Below are 16,167 nucleotides of genomic sequence, written 5' to 3'. Positions count from 1 at the left end.
AGGTAAATTCTTGCACTTTTTTGACTGGTCTTAAGATTTTAATCAGGAGTGTATATACACACACCTTTCAGCAAGGCTATAATCATTATAATTATATAGATATGCATTTTTGTTGCTGTGTTTTTGTTATCTTTGTTTCTGTAGGTGTGCAGCCAAGATGTCGGGTGTGCTGTTTTTTGTTTTCTCGATATATATTTCACATATCTTCTAATTTCTCTTTCACTCTTTCCCATTAGTGACCCATCACATCGAAATGAGGATTAAGTCCAAAAGTTGTAAATGGAGGAATAGGCAAATACAGGGTTTTGATTAAAATGTTAAGAAAATTGCATTTTGTCAAAATATAATGAATAAAAGCCTTATTAATGTATCAATTGAATGAACTGTCTGAAATATAATCATAAAACAAAATTTTGAAGCACTTTTTTGAGCAGTGGCAACAAAAGAACTGATTTTGAAGAAAAACGCCTTAAAATTTTGAGATTTTCTCTGTGAGTTAGCAAAGCTGTGTTTCTTTTTAGCTGGGGAATCTCAATATTCAAATATAACTTGAGATTTTCTCTTTATAAGGACATCAAAAATCCCTCAGTAAAATGACATAAAATTAGGATTCAGACCATCTATTTATGTATTATTGTAACCAACAAGACAAATTAAGTCATATTTATGGATTTAATTATGATATCAGAATGATCCAGGTGTCAAAATGTAGCTTTTAAAGCCAATAATCTGAAAATGTAATGAGGTCATTTTGACCAAATTTGACTTAATCCTCATTTCGATATGATGGGTCACATATTTCACTTTTTTTCCCTTCTCTTTCTTTTTCTTCTTAAAAAAAGTCACTGATGATGAAGAAACTAAGAAACTAATATTCAGTTCTGCTTTCTACTGACATGGCTTAAGAAAAAAATATAAAGAAAAAAAAGTCACCAATTAACTGAATGATTGACTATTTCATTTCACTCACCAGAGTTCCAGAGATGGAAAACTGTCTGCTGAAAGGTGACCTCAGAAGGTGGGACCAGGATGAGGAAGCTGACCCTGTTAAAGGAGCCAAGGTCAAGGTTCTGTGTGCTGGAGTCTGCTATAGCACACACGTGGGACAGCAGCTTTCTGGCTACTGCCAGCTGGACGGGACGGACCTCACGCCATTCTACAGTATATTCTACACACACACACACACAAATTCAGATGGTTAATGATTGTCTGATTAAACGAGAAACATGGTACATAAGACGTGCAGAAAGTTTCACTTTGAGAATATTTAAGTGGGTTAAAAGTTGATATGGCGAAGCTAAAATTCTGTTCAACTGAATTCAGTTTATTTATTTAGCATCTGCTCACAACAAATGTCATCTCAGGGCAAATGTGTAAAAAAAGGGTCTTTTGACAGAACAAACTTAATGTACATTTTACATTATATTACAGATTTCAAGATAATTCCTTTAGTAGGGTTGGGCAATATTGGCAAAAAAATTAATCACAATTAATTGTGGTATTTAGCCTATAATGATTAATTTGACGATTAATCCCCTGGAGTCCCTGGACACCCTTATTTTGTAGTCACATGACCAATTTAGTGGGAAATATTTGCTCTTCATAAATATCTGTTCCAAATTGTCAAAATTACAGACTTCGGGCTATACATCAAATTTTAAATTTTGTTGATAGATAAATAAATTACGGAACTTTTTTTTTAAATGTTCATCATATTTGAAGCAGAGAGGAGCATTGAGCAGACCAACCAGGGAAATATCCAGTCAATCTGCCTGGTGGCATTAATCGAATTAATCGTCAAGTTCCAAAAAAATAATCGATTAATGTTTTTCTGACGATTAATTGCACACGATACGATTATGCCCAGCCCTATCCTTTAGGGGTGTTCAGTCTCTAATGAGAAGGAAAATTGCACACCTTGCCAAAGTAATTGCATTCTTTGCTTAATTACAAATCTATTCCATAACAATTAATATTTTCTATACTCTACACCAGGGGTGGGCAATCCTGGTCCTGGAGGGCCGCAGCCCTACATGTTTTACATGTTCCCCTGCTCCAACACACCTGATTCAGTCACTGAACTACCTCTTCCAAGTTCTGCAGTATGGAGGACCGACACTGACATAATTAGAAATAAAAGCAGAAATAGATAAATGAACCTTTAAATAAATAAATACATTTAAAATGCACCAAATAAATTAAAAAAGAGAACTTTACCTCATATTTTATAATTTAATTGACCTTCATATTTATTTTTCAAGCTTAGTTCCAATAAATTAGTCTATATGTTTGAACACAAAATTTAAATGTTACTGTTTTTTTTAATTTGTATTGTTTCTACTTTTACTTGTACATGTGTCTCTTGAATGCTTAAATTGAATTATTTTTATAATTTTGTCCAACAAGTCTTTATTTCTATGTTGCTTGCTTGTGCTGCTGCAGTTTAGCTTAAAGTTTAGTTAAAAATAAATGCACAGGTAATGTTTTCCTCCTTGCCTTTGTTTTTAACTAAACTTTTAGCTAAACCGAGGCAGCACAAGCATGCAACACATAGAAATAAAAAGACTTGTTAGAAAAACACATCAAAATAGTTAAGTATAAACATTGAAGACACACAAATGCATGTAGAAGTAAAAGGAAAAACAATATATATTTTAAAAAAGTAAAATTTAAATTGTGTTCAAATATGTAGACTAATTTGTTGGAACTAACCTGGAAAAATAAATATGAAAGTCAAATAAAATATAAAGCAGGATTTAAAGTTCTCCTTTTTTAATTTAGTTGGTGCATTTTATTTAGTGGTTCATATAATTCTGCTTTTATTCCTGTCAGTTTTGGTCCTCCGTACAGCAGAAGCCTGATAATCATCTATTCCTTCATATCAGGTGTGTTGGAGCGGAGGAACAAGTAAAACATGCAGGGCTGCGGCCCTCCAGGACCCGGATTGCCCATGCCTGCTCTACACTGTAATTCACAGGTCTATTAGTAATAAGTCAATCTCTTTTGTATGTTTTTGAAAAAAATAATCAGTTTTATAACCTTCAATTTCAATAATAAGAGACCTACTTTTTTTTCCAGTATCTTTGCTGAGCATTGGTTTACTTAAAATGAGTCTGAAATCTTAGCTGTGTTTATTTTTATCTTACCTGAGCAAGTCTCTTTGGGACTTGAAGTTGTCACTTTAGGGCTGGACGTGTCTTTTAAACTTTGTGTTTGTGAATCTTTTGGGCTGTGTGTTGTATTACGATTCCTTTCTTCAGCTAACTCCTGGCTGCAGGATGGGGGGGATGGCTCATTTGCGTCCACACTGATACTGTCCAGGAGAGAGTCCATATTACCATCTGAGAAAAAAAAAATCAAACAAACATGTTAAGTATTTCCGACTAAAACACACATAAACACGCTTAAAGCATTTGCACTTACCTTGTCCGAGAGAATTGCAGTACAGTATAAGTTCCTGGGCCGCTCCTGTGTAAATCTGGTGGCTAATTTCTTTCAGTCCCTCCCCAGGAGAAAACATACTCTCTGCTAAGGCACGGCACTGATGTTTACCTGCAACATGGCCACAAAGACACACAATATCAAGAGTTTGGGACTTTACAATTACAGGTGAGAATTTAACCTCAGACTCGGTGTATTTATAATTTTATTTTTTACCTGTTACCACGACACAGGATTGAGTTTCCTGTCCGGGTGAAGTGACGATGACGACCACATAGTTTGTGTTTTCAAGCCGTCCTTCCATCAACCTGGTAAACATTTGCTGAAGGCCTTGAGCCAAAGATTTGACTTCTTCTCCCATCACCACCACACCTTCTCCACAGGATGACGCAGCGAGCTGGGCGAGCCAGGGCAGCTGACTGGGGGTCAGGGGTTGTTGATTGGGTGGAGGTGAAGAGAGATGCTGGGGAAGCCCTGGCAAGGCAGAAGGGGTCTGGAGACAATCAAATTTAGCAATCTGGTCACTTGATTAGTTACATTTTAATTAATTTAGTGCAACAAGCTGCCTAAAAATGATACTATTTATTTGTCGTGCAGTGTTTATTAGCTTTGTGTTTTCTTATTATTCTTAGTTCTTTTTTCTTGTCATGTCTGACCTCTGTGGCATAGTGTCTTCCTTGGGTTCCTGCTGTTTGAGATTGCTGAAACTGTCGGATCTCGCTGAGGTGGGATTCCCTCCATGACCTCATGAATATCTGCTCCAAGTCTTCAATCAGAGGCACCTGCTCAGGTCCTGGGAGAGAAAAAACAAACATGTACATACTGATAACTTAATTTTCTTATTTATTTAAAACACCTTATAATAGTTACAAATAATATGATTTGATGAACTTGAGTTAAGTAAAATGGACGGCAAAATTCTTTACTTTTTATTTCTTAAAGGATCCCCAATTAGTTGTAACATTAGACTTTATTTGATAAACATATATTTTAACTGTAAAATAAAGACTGTAAAAATACTGTAGGCTGTTTCGTTTTGTAAATTTTTAAATATATATTTTAACACGTACGGAGCCATTTTATTTACACGCAAAGCATTCTGGGTAAATGATGATGTGGATAGGTCCTCTGTGTGAGCGAGCTATATCCACCCTGAACGTTAATCTTGGACAATATCTGATGATCGACTCTTTTAAATGAAACCAGAGAGCGTTGACAGAGAGGAGAAGGTAGAAATGACTCAGCCTGGAACTGAAAATATGGATGGAGGACAACAGAGCTGCTTCATGGAAGAAGAACCTCAGCTTAGCCTGTTAGCTTTAGCGTTAGCTCCAACGCTATATTGATTTATATGTATTAGCTCGGTGCTAGCGCGACAAACAAGCTAAACTGAGGTCCTCCATCCATATTTTCAGTTGCAGCCTGAGTCATTTTTGTGTTCCCCTCTCTGTCATGTGGATGGAGGACCTCAGTGACGGGAGGAGAATATGTGGCGTTGAGCTAATACATTTATATGGTGATAGCATCGGGGCTAACGCTAAAGCTAACAGGCTAAGCTGAGATTCTTCTTCCATGAAGCAGCTCTGTTGTCCTCCATCTACAGTATATTTTCAGTTCCAGGCTGAGTCATTTCTACCTTCTCCTCTCTGTCAACGCTCTCTGGTTTCATTTAAAAGAGTCGATCATCAGATATTGTCCAAGATTAACCTTCAGGGTGGATATAGCTCGCTAGCAGCCTCGCACTGATGACCTATCCACGTCATCATTTACCCAGAATGCTTTGTGTGTAAATAAAATGGCCCTGTCTGTGTAATATATTTTTAAACTTTTAGTTTAAAAATTATAAAAACTAAACATCCTACAGTATTTTTACAGTCTTTATTTTACAGTTAAAATATATGTTTATCAAATAGTCTAATGTTACAACTAATCCGGGATCCCTTTAAAAAAGTTAAATCCAACTTATTGGTACTACAAGAATAAAGGAATATATACTGTATAACTTAGACAGAAGGTTTTGCACTGACCTAGCTGAACAAGGTAGTAAACAGTGAGCAGAATCTGCATCTCGGCAGACAGCGGCTGAATGGGTGACGGTCCATAATGCTGGTAGACTCTGGGGAGTGTTTGTGAGCTCATGTAACAACTCTGGAGCAGAGAACTGACAAGTACATCACTTATGTTGCCTGTGAGCTGAGGAAGAGGGCCATGACCTGTGTAAGGAAGAGGTGTGTAAGACCGCATTTAAAATTACAACATATTATGTAATAATGTATTAAAATCAGGCTTCAAAATGTAATAAACTCACACTATAACCACATTATGTAATAATTGACACAAAATATAATAAAAGTATTTAACGCATTATGTAATAACATTATTACATTTTGCGGCAATTTTTACAAAATGTGGTGGTGTAATAATTTGCTGCATTATGTAATAAACAATCAAAAACCAGTATTTCTGTCCATCCTAACCAATATAATTGTAATAACTGTCATGTTGCAAATACTACATAATTAAATCTTTATAACTTCGGTCAATAAACACCAAACTTCTCATCTTTTATTTACATTTTCAGTCAAATTCTTGTGTATATGGATGTAGAGAGCAATCTCACAGATTTTTTCATGTTTTATGGAATCTTTCAAAAACTTAGTTTCTAATTTATTCAACATGTCAGAACCTGTAGGACGTTAAAAACAATTATTAACATCAAATATCCACTTCCAACTCACTCTATTGCTAGAAACAAGTTCTTCCACCCTCAGTTCCTTTTGGTTCAGAAGCCGACAGTCCGCCTGCACCGTGCCCCCCTCCCGTGTTATTAATAGATTTTTTTTTACAGAAATTACAGATTTTTAAGGCTTATGATACAGGTAAACGTCTGAAGGGGTTGACATGTATGTACAACTAACATTTAGATATATTTTGAGGGTTGTTTACAAAGTGGAATAATTTCTGTAACAGGGATCAGGACAGTAAATCTGAAAATGCAAATAAAAGATGAGAAGTTTGGTGTTTATTGACCAAAGTTATAAAGATTTAATTATGTAGTACATGCAACATGACAGTTATTATAAGTAAATTGATAAGGATGAACAGAAATATTGGTTTTTGATTGTTTATTACATAATGCACCAGATTGTTACGCCACCACATTTTGTAATAATTGCAGCAAAATGTAATAACATTATTTCATAATGCGTTGAAGACTTTTATTACATTTTGCGTCAATTATTACATAATGCAGTTTTAGCGTGAGTTTATTACATTTTGAAGCCTGATTTTATTACATTATTACATAATGCACTGTTATTACAAAATGAGGTCTTACAAGGTGTGCAACAAAACCAAAATACCATTCGTTTAATCTGTTACAGGTACAAAAGAAACGTGCAGTTTCGTGAAAATACAACAGATCTTCTAACCTCTAAATATGACAGGTTGCAGTTTGCAGGTTTGTAACAGCTGATCAGGCACTGTTAAAAAGTCTGGTGGTGACAGTGGGGTTAAGGATCCTCGTGATGAACTCTGAAGGACTGCACTCTCTGAGCATAAAGGGTAAATAAACTTTGATTTTAGCATAAAAACAAAGGATATCTGACCAAACACGCATACATATGTATATACTGTATATACATACAAATAATATGTGTATGGATACCTGATCTGGCTCCATTGGGACTGACAGAAGACACTGATAATGTTGATAAGGCTAATGATGATGGCGCTGATTTCATGGTGCTTTCTGTCAGACTGCTGACAGAGGATTTGGGTGACCAGCCTTTGTGTCTCTTCTTTGGAGGGGCAGCATTTGCGTGGGGCCCTATTAAATAAAAAAACACAATTACATTGTAGATTAAGATAAAGTTTCGACATTACGACTTATAGTCTTTGTTCTGTCATTTTCTGATTTTCCTCAGCTGCTCAGAAGTTGCTGAGAAAAAAAAATAGCTTTGATCTTCCACAAAAGTGATTGCCTGAGAAGCTCAGGAATCACTGTTCTCATCTTAATACGTCACAAATTAACACAGGCACTAAAAGGTGTTTTTGGGGGGATTATTGTAGATAATGTAATGCAAAGGAGTTGTATTTTAGTCATGCAGTTTTCTGCCTTTCCCTCACAAGTATCTGTTAAAATACAGTAATAATGGAGACACATAAAAGATCTACTTGTTAAAAGGGCAATGAAAGAAAAAAAAACTGACAGGAAGGAAGAGCTTCCTTCAGAGATAAAGCAGAGAAAAAAAAGATGAGACGATGAGGGAATTTTACAGCCCTGGTTTATAGAGGAGGCAGTGGGAGGGAGAGGCAGACAGAGGAGACAAGAGAGGTGGAAGTTTACTGCTCCAAGTGTTGACAAATGAAAGCCGGGAAAACAATGGGTAACCCCCAACAGACAATGCAGCTGGCTGTGTCCTGTGTACTTTTAATGCACACACACACACATATATGCACACAGACACACAAAGAAGGGACTTAATGCCCACAAACACAAACTGATTATGTTTGCAAGTTCAAAAAAAGAGTCAGGTAACAGCAAGCAAAGCTTCAGTTAAGAAATTTAAACTTAAGTGCTATATTTTCGTGATGAGTTTAGGTTTCTTATCTAAAAATATATGTTTATTGGATCAAAATGCTGGGAATTATGATAATACAAATGCACCAATTTGTAATTAATGATTCTTGTAAGATTAAAACTTTCTCTACTGGAGGAAAAAAAATTGTATAGGTCCTCTGGACGGGTTCTTCTTTAATGAAACGTTTCGTCTCTCTTCCAAGAGACTTCTTCAGTCTGAGAGTTTCAGGCAAAATTCAGGCTTTTGAGTCCTGCCTCCATGTGACTGATACTCACATCACATGGCTATCGTCAAATTTTTTTTCCTTTGATTTTTTTACCTGGATTACTGAGATGCATCAGGACATTTCTCTACTGGAATTTTATCAGTTTGAAAAAACAAGTGGAAAATATTTAACCTGGTACTGTGGCTGAAATATAACTAAAACGCTGAAAAACTCCTCTGAATACAGCGTATTTTAAAGCAGCTTATCTACATGAATAAATACATACGAACGGAAATAAAATCAAATGTGTCAGTCTATTAAAAACATAGACATACATACCTGTAGCTGTGGATCTTCCAGGCACTGACTGATTTAAAGGTGGCTGAGAAACGGAGGGAACTGCATGGCTGCCGTTACTTAGCGTGTGTAGGACCTCAGCTGCTTGTGGCTCCACATACGATCCTTAAAAATGTGGAAATAAAAAAATGCAAAAGTTACCCATGAATGTTAAAAACTTCCAAAAGGATTCTCTCTTCTGCACATTGACAATACAATGCTGAATGCATGCAAACGTTTAAACTGATGATAATTTTAAGCAGTCCTGTAATCAAACTATCAAATCTCACTTCTTTATGTTCAGAATTTGAAGTTTAGCTAAATGTCTTAGTGTGCGATTCTTTTCCAAACCTGTGCAGCTACTAGGTGTGTGTAATGGGTGAGCCAGTGCAGGGTTTGGTGGCTGTACGTCTGAAGCCAAGTGTCCTTCTGAGAGACTTGACCTTATTTGCCTCATCCTGCCATCTGAAAAACACAACAAATTTGCCATCTATCAACACAAAATCTTCAAAACTCCTGCAGAAAGAATCAGAAGACTAAAAAGGTGAGTTCACGAGTAAACTAAAAGCCAAATTATCTGTACGCGTGAGAAAGTGTCATCAAATTGTTATCTGCTGAGCTGAGCTTCCCACTCGCTCATCAATACTGTGTGTACAGTCAGACAGTTAGAAAGGAGGTAAACATACAAACAGTCCTCAGGGAGATCCATCAATAGTTCTCAGCCTGCTGTACAAATATAGTGCTTTCCAGAACATACTTTCTACATCTTGTCCTGTCCTCCTCTCTTATATTTCATGTTGTCAAAGAAAATCTCCAGCTGTACATATCCTGCCGATCAATACATGTTGAAACAGCAAAAGTGGAAAATGTCCAGTCCAAATTATTTACATATTTTTTCATGAGAAACTGTGGCGAAACCCCGGCAGCAGAGGAGAAAAAAAAAAGAAAGAAAGAAAGTGAATGATGGGAATGGAAGGAATTTAAAACTAAGTGGAAGTGCTAAATAGACACTATTTTTACTCCTTTCAGCAGCAGCCATGATGTCTGCTAATCTTTCTCTCACCTTGTCTGGCACTGTAGTAAAAGTCTTGGAAAAGTTGATGTTTCATTCTGGTCTGGCACAAATAAGAATAAGTCAGCCAACTTACCACTAATGTGACCCATGAGCACAGGATTTATGTTTCGTTCTTGGCTGAGTTTTGAGTTTGGACTAGGTAACAAACACTCTCAGTCAAAGAAATCTCAAACAGCAGAATTAAAAACAAAAAAACTAGACAGAGTAAACAGGGATTGAGGGTGGTGGTGGAATATATGACATTAGAGTTAAGCATTATAGAGGTTAAAGACTTAACGTCCATTAGCACAGGTCTTTTCACCAGGTGATATTCCTTCATGTCATGACCTACAGGCTGGGGCCTCTGTGTAAACTCTGAAGTCTCACCTTTCACCCCTTCATGAGGTTGCACTACCAGTTTGTCAGGTCACAGCCAGACACTCTGAGATTGCAACAAACAAGACAAGAGTTTTACATGTTTTCTATGAAAATAAAAAAAAAATTAATACATTTATCTTTTTTCCATTTCTGGTTAAAGTAGGGAAAGTCTGATTGACATCTGACCCTCCAAAAAAACCTCTGAGGACATTTTACTTAATGAAGTCTCTATGAAGAAAGCAGTTCTCCAGACAAAGGGGGAAATTATCCAAAATCAGTTTTTTTATTTTATAATGCCATTCCCTCATCAAACAAAATACCCAGAGTGTTGCTTTGACTCATTCATGCATGTTTGAGAAATCCACTGGAGCTGCCTAAATGCTTGCTGGTACAAAGCACTGCCTATTTATACAAAGCTCTTCCCTGGAGCTCATACTGCGTTCCAGTTTAGGGGTCTAAGAAAATATCGATACACTGAAATATCGCGATATTCCATTTCCCGATACTGTATCGATATTCTAAAGCCCTGTATCGATTTTTTTATTAAGGTTTAAAATGTCAACTTTCCTGCCAGCCGTTCATTTTTATGTTGTAGTTCAGCCTCTGACCACTAGTTGGCAGCAGTGAGCCAACCATTTGGCTCCTCTACCTCTTGAGGTAGAGGCTATTGTTAAGTGTTGGGTGACCATATTGTAAATTAATATTAAAAACTAAAAGCTGCAAAAAATATATTTTCAAACTATTTATTGTCAAATTTAGTCTAATAATTGAAAACATGGATGAAATAAGAAATATGAAACAAATAAATAAAATACATACAAAGCAGAACACAGCTAAATGTATCAAAAGTATGTCTATGTAATATTAGAATTTTCTGAGACAATGAATTTTGGTTTTTCGTTTTTTTCCCCTGTAAGAGGTTTTTATTTAATATAATATTTGGACAAAAATTCGCAATATATCGCCTTGCTTATAGTATTGCAATATATCGGGATATATCGTAACGTGACCTCTCTGTCATGATATGTATCGTATCGCCAAATTCTTGCCAATACACAGCCCTAGTTCCAGTTGTCCTCGGAAGTCGTAGCTTCGAGCCTCCGAGTACTATTTTTCAACTGGAACGCCCCCTGAAGTCGTAGTTTCGAGTCGAGAGGTCGGCGCATCCAAACCATACCCGAGCAGCCCGAGCATGCATTACGTCATCATTTCAACATGGCTGCTGCGCGCATGTTTCTCTAAGCTAACGGCTAATGTTGAGCTGTAATCAAACGCACACAAGCACCATCCCCAATATTTAAAAGACAGAAAGTGAGAAGAGAGGAGGCAGAATAAAAACGAGTGTAATTTGTTTGTTTATTTTCCCTTTTTATATTTGTTTAATGTATGTAGCGTACTAGCATGCTTGTCCGAGCTAACCGCTAACATTGCTAGTTTGGCATGTAAACAACGCGGCTTCTGTGTTGTTTATTTTACATTACGTCAGACGTACTCTTAGTGCTTTATAGTGATAGTTAAAATATATGTTTTAACACTGTTTGTACACTCAAAATACCTCGTAGAGCACTATTATTTTACGTTTTGTTACAGAGCAAAAATAATAGAAACGCTTTTTCCGATGTTTGAAACTGGAACGCTATCAGCTCGGAACTGATGTCAGTCCGGCTTCAGAATTTCGAGTTCCGATACAACTGGAATGCAGCATCAGTCTGCAGCTGAGCTCCCTCCCCACAGAGCACCCCCTTCCCCCGATGCATTGTTGTGAAAACATGCTGAAGTGGGAGTGTCAGAAACAGAAGGATGTTCTTAAAGAGACAGAGACAAATTGAAGCGTTTAGATAGGCTATGATGCAAAGTCAAATTATTTTTGATATGTACAGCGTCTTCAAAACAATTGAAGGTAACAGTTACTTGATTGATTTAGCTTCGGCTTTAAAAGTAATACTGTACTATTACTTAATTACTTAATTTTAAAATGGAATATTAAATGTACCCATGGTGGCACACTTTTAAGTCTAGGGTTATATAATCTTTACATTTAAAATTTTACTATAAAAGCATAATTTTATCTTAAATAAGTCAGCAAAATGATTGCCTAAATGATAAATCTGAAACCATTTTGAGGAAACTAGAAAATTTGCTATGACTGTGATTTCATTTCTGTAGAAGCAACTCCAGCTCACCGTTTCCCTTCCAGCTGATGGGAGCACCTTTAACCAGGACTCCCTGGTTGCTTCTGTAGAGATGGTACTTTAAGTGCTTCTGCTTCTTAGGCTGTGTGCTGAGCTTCAGGTTAATGTGGTTGGAGAACTCTGTGAAGTAACGAAAACCTTTCTCTCCACAGCCCATACAATTTCCTGAAAACCCTACAAGAACAGAGAGACACAACATGGTTGTAAATGCAAAGGTTTTGTGAATCCCTACAGGGATGCTTTTTGATTTGAACTAAATCAAAAAGCAAATATACAGACACTGTTTCATTTAGTCTTAATAAAACCCCAACATATTTTCTGCTTGTCTCACCTAGCAGGGCGTTGCAACCCCGTTCATCTGGCAGGAAGCGGCGGTCGACAGCGCACACCAACAGGTTGTCTGACAAGGAGGGAGACTTTACCCCGACCAGCATGAATCCAGGTGGGACATCCAAGGATTCTGATGAAAGGGAGGACAGACGCAGATCCTTCCCAGCCTGACAAAAACCTGGTAGGTAGATGAGGACAGAGTACTTTTTAAAAAGAATTCGGCTGCTACATTTGGGACAAATGATGACGTTTGTTTGTGCACGTGCCATCTGTGGTGCAGCATCCCTCAGGTGGTGGCTTCATCTGGTATGGAACTGGCGGACTGTTGGACTCTGAGCCATTGTCATCATCTTCATCTTCGTTCAATGCACGGCCTGTCAGAGAATTAAAAACAATGTACGAAAAAAGATAAAAGCGTTTTACGCCTTAAAGATGATTTCTGTGGAAGTGAAGAAACTATGAGCGTCATGTTTGTATCGGGATTCAGGAGCAATGTGAGATACAGTAGCTAAGTTGGGACTCAAACTGAACATGATGATAAAATCACTTCACGTGCAGATTTATGCAACTCACCATCCTGTGTCAGTGACTGTTCTGTCTCCAGATACAGCTGTGTGAAGACAGGCCGCGGCACTATAGTGCTGGACCTCAGTGATGCCTCTATGGAGCTATGCAGGACCTCCTCAAAGCGCGTACTCCGCAGCTGGCCTGCGTACGAGTTCCCCATTGGTGTCCTGCATAAAAGTCACAATCACTGTGATTTAGATAAACAAAGTTAGTTGATTAGTTTTGTTTGTTTTACCCTAACATTTGATAATGGATATTGGTGTTTAAAGACAAAGCAAACAGATTAAATGCATTTTGATCAGCTAGTTGAGGAAGCTTTAGTCCAGGGCTATTCATCTAAATTACTCCAGGGGCCACAGTTACTGCCGGTCAACAGCTGAGGGGCCGAACATCCAGCAATTAAAGTTATTATGTAAATAAACCAAGTATTACAAAGATCTGTTACCTTTGAATTAGTTTATTTTGCTGCATTTAATCATGAATACAACATACAGAACCCTATAAAAGTAGTGATAATTAAACAATATCAAAAACAAAAAGAACAAATTCTGCCTCTTATTTGACACAAATATTATTTTGACATTTCTGACTGGCCAAATTTTTAAAACAAATTTATTTTCACTTTCATCCTTTTATCTTCAACTGCTTGTAGTTTTAACTGTCTTGAGTGTTTTTAGAAATGGTTTTTACCAGCTTCTAGCCAAGATTCTGATGTTTCTGTAGATACCAAACATGTCTATGTTGAACTAAAAGAACTGAGACTAATTAAAGTAGAAAACTGGGAGTTTGGGTTTAAGAGATGAATGAACCAATTGGCAGACCGAACTTTGGTCACTCGCGGGCCACATCTGGCCCGCGGGCTGCAAGTTGAATAGCCCTGCTTTAGTCTATCCATCCATCCATCCATCCATCAATCCATCCATCCATTTTCTTCCGCCTATCCGGGGTCGGGTCGCGGGGGCAGCAGCTTCAGAAGGGAGGCCCAGACCTCCCTCTCCCCAGCCACTTCTTCCAGCTCCTCCGGGGGAACTCCAAGGCGTTCCCAGGCCAGCCGAGAGACATAGTCCCTCCAGCGTGTCCTGGGTCTTCCTCGGGGCCTCCTCCCGGTGGGACGTGCCCGGAATACCTCACCAGGGAGGCGTCCAGGAGGCATCCTTACCAGATGCCCGAGCCACCTCAACTGGCTCCTCTCGACGTGGAGGAGCAGCGGCTCTACTCTGTCCCTCCCGGATGACCGAGCTTCTCACCCAATCTCTAAGGGAGAGCCCAGCCACCCTGCGGAGGAAACCCATTTCGGCCGCTTGTATCCGGGACCTCGTTCTTTTGTTCATGACCCAAACAAAGCTCATGACCATAGATGAGGGTAGGAACGTAGATCGACCGGTAAATCGTCGTTAAGCTTTAGTCTATTAATTGATTTAAAAGAAACATTGTTAATGTTAAGGTTGACAAATAACAAAAAAGCTAAGAAAAGAAGAAATTACAGAACATAAAAGTATAAAATTTCATTATGTGTGGAAATGATGGTTATAAGCTTTGTTTTTAAGCCCTGAGGCAATAAAGTTAAATGTTAAGTTACAGACTTGCAGACAGAGAAAAATCCAGAAGTACACCTACTCTCTCTCTCACACACAGAGCAAGAGAGAGACTCACTCAGGCCTAAACTGTGGTTCCTGCTGCATGGCGTTCACCCAAACAACATAATATAAAATCAGCTGCGCTGACAGAGTCAGGACACCCTGACCTAGACACAACTCCCTCCCTCTGTTTAGCTGCTTTTCCTCCAAGTGCCTCTCTCTGAGTTGGCTTCTCTTCCTTGTCTAGCTCTTGGTTCCTCTTAAACAAATTGAAACAAAATGAAACAAAATGTAACAAACAGAAGGTTTACTACAGAAGAAGCGTGTTATTGAGCAAATTAACTGACTCAGCAAGAAGAAAAAAACAATAAAATTAAGAGGTAATCAATTTAATCCTCCTTTTCTAAAAGGTTTGACAGCCTCTGTTCCTGGCTGCCAGACAAACAAGAAGCTTCACATGACTGGCTGAAAAACCTGGGAGCGTGACACTAATTGGCCCGGGAGCAAACTGAGGATCAGCTTAATGAAACGACGTCAGGCCAGATTTAAAGAGCTGTGTGACATTTCACAGTTCAAACACTTTCTTTCTATTTTAACACAAAGCTTTTCCTGTTTATGTCTTGCATATTTACCTTATTAGCACTATGTGTTTACATCAATCAGTATTAATGTTGCAAATTACCATTGCTGATAGTTTATGAATTGAAAACAAACAAAATAATACCAATAAATTTAAAAAATCACTGCTCTACCAGGCAAAACCTTACAAAAAACAAACATGCAAAAAAAGGCTAAAAAATCAGAGCACTTTTTTTACTTGAACAGTTTGTCATGTGATATATATATATTAGTGATATAATATTTTGTGTCACATAAACCTGCACAATAAATACCTATATGGAGATCTTACTACCAGTCGTTGTCTTTTCTAAAGTTTATTATTATTATGTTTTGTTTGAATATATTTCGAAAAGGGGCAGACATAATAAGATTTATTCTTCTTCTGCTACCTTTCATTTTATTTTGATTTGTTTATATTTTTGGTTTATTTTTATTATTGTATATAGTGATTTTTAATGAAATGAATAAATTTTTGAATTGAAATGAAATTGAAAAAAAAAACTGAAAGAAAACAAGCATCCAACTTGACACATAAAATGATAAATGTATGTGTGACTGACTGCAGTAGAGTGCTGTATATTCAGTTAGCGTAGATGCTAGGAATAAAACTATCCATCCATTTTCTGTACACGCTTCTTCCTTTTCAGGGTCGCGTGGGTCACTGGTGCCCATATCCAGCAGTCACAGTGCGAGGGGCGGGGTACACCCTGGACAGGTCGCAAGTCCATCACAGGGCTGGAATAAAACTAGGCTACAGTAAAACAGTAAGGTTTACTGTAAAACAGTAAGGTTTACAGTAAAACAGTAAGGTTTACAGTAAAACAGTAAGGTTTACAGTAAAACAGTAAGGTTTACTGTAAAACAGTAAGGTTTACAGTAAAAC

General features: G+C 37.5%; 1 protein-coding gene across 5 annotated transcripts in view; it reads right to left on the bottom strand.

Moving 5' to 3' along the window:
- The window catches only part of greb1 (growth regulating estrogen receptor binding 1), a 35,608-nt gene that overhangs the window by 13,855 nt on the left and 5,586 nt on the right, over window positions 1–16,167 (bottom strand). For 4 of the 5 annotated variants that reach the window (XM_014025028.1, XM_014025029.1, XM_014025024.1 and 1 more), the window contains exons 2-15: window positions 13,093–13,253; window positions 12,786–12,893; window positions 12,521–12,697; window positions 12,181–12,363; window positions 8,917–9,030; window positions 8,569–8,691; window positions 7,109–7,270; window positions 6,873–6,992; window positions 5,469–5,654; window positions 4,098–4,234; window positions 3,658–3,934; window positions 3,424–3,552; window positions 3,147–3,341; window positions 971–1,168 (exon numbers count right to left, since the gene is read on the bottom strand). In XM_014025028.1, the coding sequence (XP_013880482.1) occupies window positions 971–1,168; window positions 3,147–3,341; window positions 3,424–3,552; window positions 3,658–3,934; window positions 4,098–4,234; window positions 5,469–5,654; window positions 6,873–6,992; window positions 7,109–7,270; window positions 8,569–8,691; window positions 8,917–9,030; window positions 12,181–12,363; window positions 12,521–12,697; window positions 12,786–12,893; window positions 13,093–13,246 (2,263 nt within the window). In that variant the 5' untranslated portion in view covers window positions 13,247–13,253. Of the gene's footprint in view, window positions 1–970; window positions 1,169–3,146; window positions 3,342–3,423; window positions 3,553–3,657; window positions 3,935–4,097; window positions 4,235–5,468; window positions 5,655–6,872; window positions 6,993–7,108; window positions 7,271–8,568; window positions 8,692–8,916; window positions 9,031–12,180; window positions 12,364–12,520; window positions 12,698–12,785; window positions 12,894–13,092; window positions 13,495–16,167 lie in introns of those variants that run through there. The other variant, XM_014025025.1, reaches the window with a different exon arrangement.

The sequence above is a fragment of the Austrofundulus limnaeus genome, unplaced genomic scaffold, assembly GCF_001266775.1.
Source record: "Austrofundulus limnaeus strain Quisiro unplaced genomic scaffold, Austrofundulus_limnaeus-1.0 Scaffold452, whole genome shotgun sequence".
NCBI classification, from domain to species: Eukaryota; Metazoa; Chordata; class Actinopteri; order Cyprinodontiformes; family Rivulidae; genus Austrofundulus; species Austrofundulus limnaeus.
Note: the sequence above shows the minus strand (reverse complement) of the source record. Positions and strands in the feature narration are given on the sequence as shown.